Source organism: Sphaeroforma arctica (genome assembly GCF_001186125.1).
Source record: "Sphaeroforma arctica JP610 unplaced genomic scaffold supercont1.1596, whole genome shotgun sequence".
Classification (NCBI taxonomy): domain Eukaryota; class Ichthyosporea; order Ichthyophonida; genus Sphaeroforma; species Sphaeroforma arctica.
The window spans coordinates 8,791-10,744 of record NW_014038962.1 but is presented as its reverse complement, the minus strand read 5'-3'; the positions used below and the strand labels follow the sequence as shown (position 1 = coordinate 10,744).

The 1,954-nt window shown below is 43.3% G+C and overlaps 1 protein-coding gene across 1 annotated transcript in view; it reads left to right on the top strand.

The window, feature by feature from the left end:
- SARC_11255 (hypothetical protein) overlaps nucleotides 1-1,836 on the top strand; it is a gene marked incomplete at its 5' end in the record, with an annotated part of 4,002 nt that extends 2,166 nt beyond the window's left edge. The window contains 2 exons of the mRNA XM_014294664.1: nucleotides 75-212; nucleotides 892-1,836. Of these exons, the coding sequence (XP_014150139.1) occupies nucleotides 75-212; nucleotides 892-1,008 (255 nt within the window). The remainder of the gene's footprint in view (nucleotides 1-74; nucleotides 213-891) is intronic.
- Between the last annotated feature and the right edge of the window lie 118 nt (nucleotides 1,837-1,954).

Here is a 1,954-nt window from a genome sequence, read left to right as displayed (position 1 = left end):
CTTCAAGCTTGTTTATACTGTCATCGCCCGACGATTATGCATAAATTAATTTGCTGTCTCACTTGTTTGCTCAGGCGTGTGGTCTGGGAGCAGGTGCGGTGTCAACGGTAGTGGGAAGTCCATTGGATGTGATCAAAGTACGAATAATGAGTAAGCAGGTGGATGCTAAGGGTCAACCCTTATATCGGAATGCGGTGGACTGTTTCATGAAGGTAGGCATAAGCATTTACCGAGACGTAGGGCTCATCTTATGTATTAGTGAGAATGCGAAATATTTCTAGCAGTACAGTATAGCAAGTATTTGCATGTATCGTTCTAATACTCTTGTCATAGCTTGAATTCTATTGTCACACTATCTTTATGTCTCACTGTATGGTAGTACTGTTGTTGGTTGGTTGGCATAAGAGTGGCCGATGAATATGCATACACACAAGCCAAATTATGGGCGGGAGGAAAAAGTATATTTAGCTGCATGTAGCGAGTCTGTTATCAATTTCCAATTCCGATATTGTATGTGAATAATCATCTGCCCTTGGAGTTATATCCTCTGCAACATACCACTCGTCTGTGTATCTTATCCTATCTGAAAACACATACGCATATATTGTTAAAAATGAACTCTGACGCATTTAAATATGCGCAGCCAGTAGAAAGTTATATAATCGCGTATGCAGGATCATTGGCGCGGTTCGTATCGCCAAGTGCACGATAAACAGGTATGAATCGCATTCACCAATGGCATAACATATCATAACCAATCCCTCACGCTCGATGTGATACTTCTATGCGCACAACCAATGTATTGTGCCTACGAGAACATACCAAACGAGTGTCCGTTCCTATCTGCACAGTGGTTCAACATTAACGTCTCCAACCTGGTGCTCTTTACAGATTCTGCGTCAGGAAGGTGTGTCGGCGTTCTACAAAGGACTATCGGCCAACTATCTGCGCGTGGGCTCGTTCAACACTGTGATCTTCCTAACTTACGAGTCCGTACTACGAATGTAGGGCACCATATAATGATATAGGGGCTGTTTCAATGCGTCCTAGGGCAGTCGGAAAGGGTCATTTTGGCGCGTTGCGCAGGGTCTTCTCTGGGGCTACAATTCAGAAAAATGGTAATTCTGCTCCCCTACTTTAACTCCTTTTGGCTGTCGGATTCAAACGAATCTTTCGGTTGCGCCATGATTCTCACACCCGCCGGTGTGAACGCTATCGACATGCACAGGTGCATAGTGCGTTCTTGCAAATGTTCTGCGTCGTGAGGCAATGTGTATCCCACACGCCAAATTGTTTGGCGTGCAGGGCTAGTCTGAATATGCCAATGCACAGTGACCGTCATGTGGTGGATGCTATCAGGAGTCGGCGCATAATTACCGATTTCCGATGTGCGTTGCTCTGTGGCGCTGCTGTATTCGTCAATTTGCATCGAGTTAGTCGAGGCTACCCTGCACTCTGTCGATCGATATCTGGGGTCCTGTTTGCGAGCCTCTCACACGTTGCCTAGACAGGTACTGAATGATAGACGGAAACACGCCAGACAAGCATACGCCAAACAAGTCAACACGGAATAAGCAATGCACAGAATATGCCTGGTATGATATAAACTACATAGTGCCACAATGGCGGTACGTTCCCACATTCCTCCGCATCAGTTTCGAACACAAGATATTACACCGTTACTTCGCTGTGTAAGGATGTGTTTATGTGGTTGCAGGCCGAGAACATTGTCACCTTACTGCATGACACATGGTACCATGCCATTCCTCGTGTATAGTAAGTGAATCACCGTACAGGAATAAAACCCTAATCGGATACCTCAAAGGCACGCACACAATGAATATACATATATATATATATATATATATATATATTATATAATATATATATATATATATAATATATATGATATATATATATATATATATATATTATACACACACACACACACACA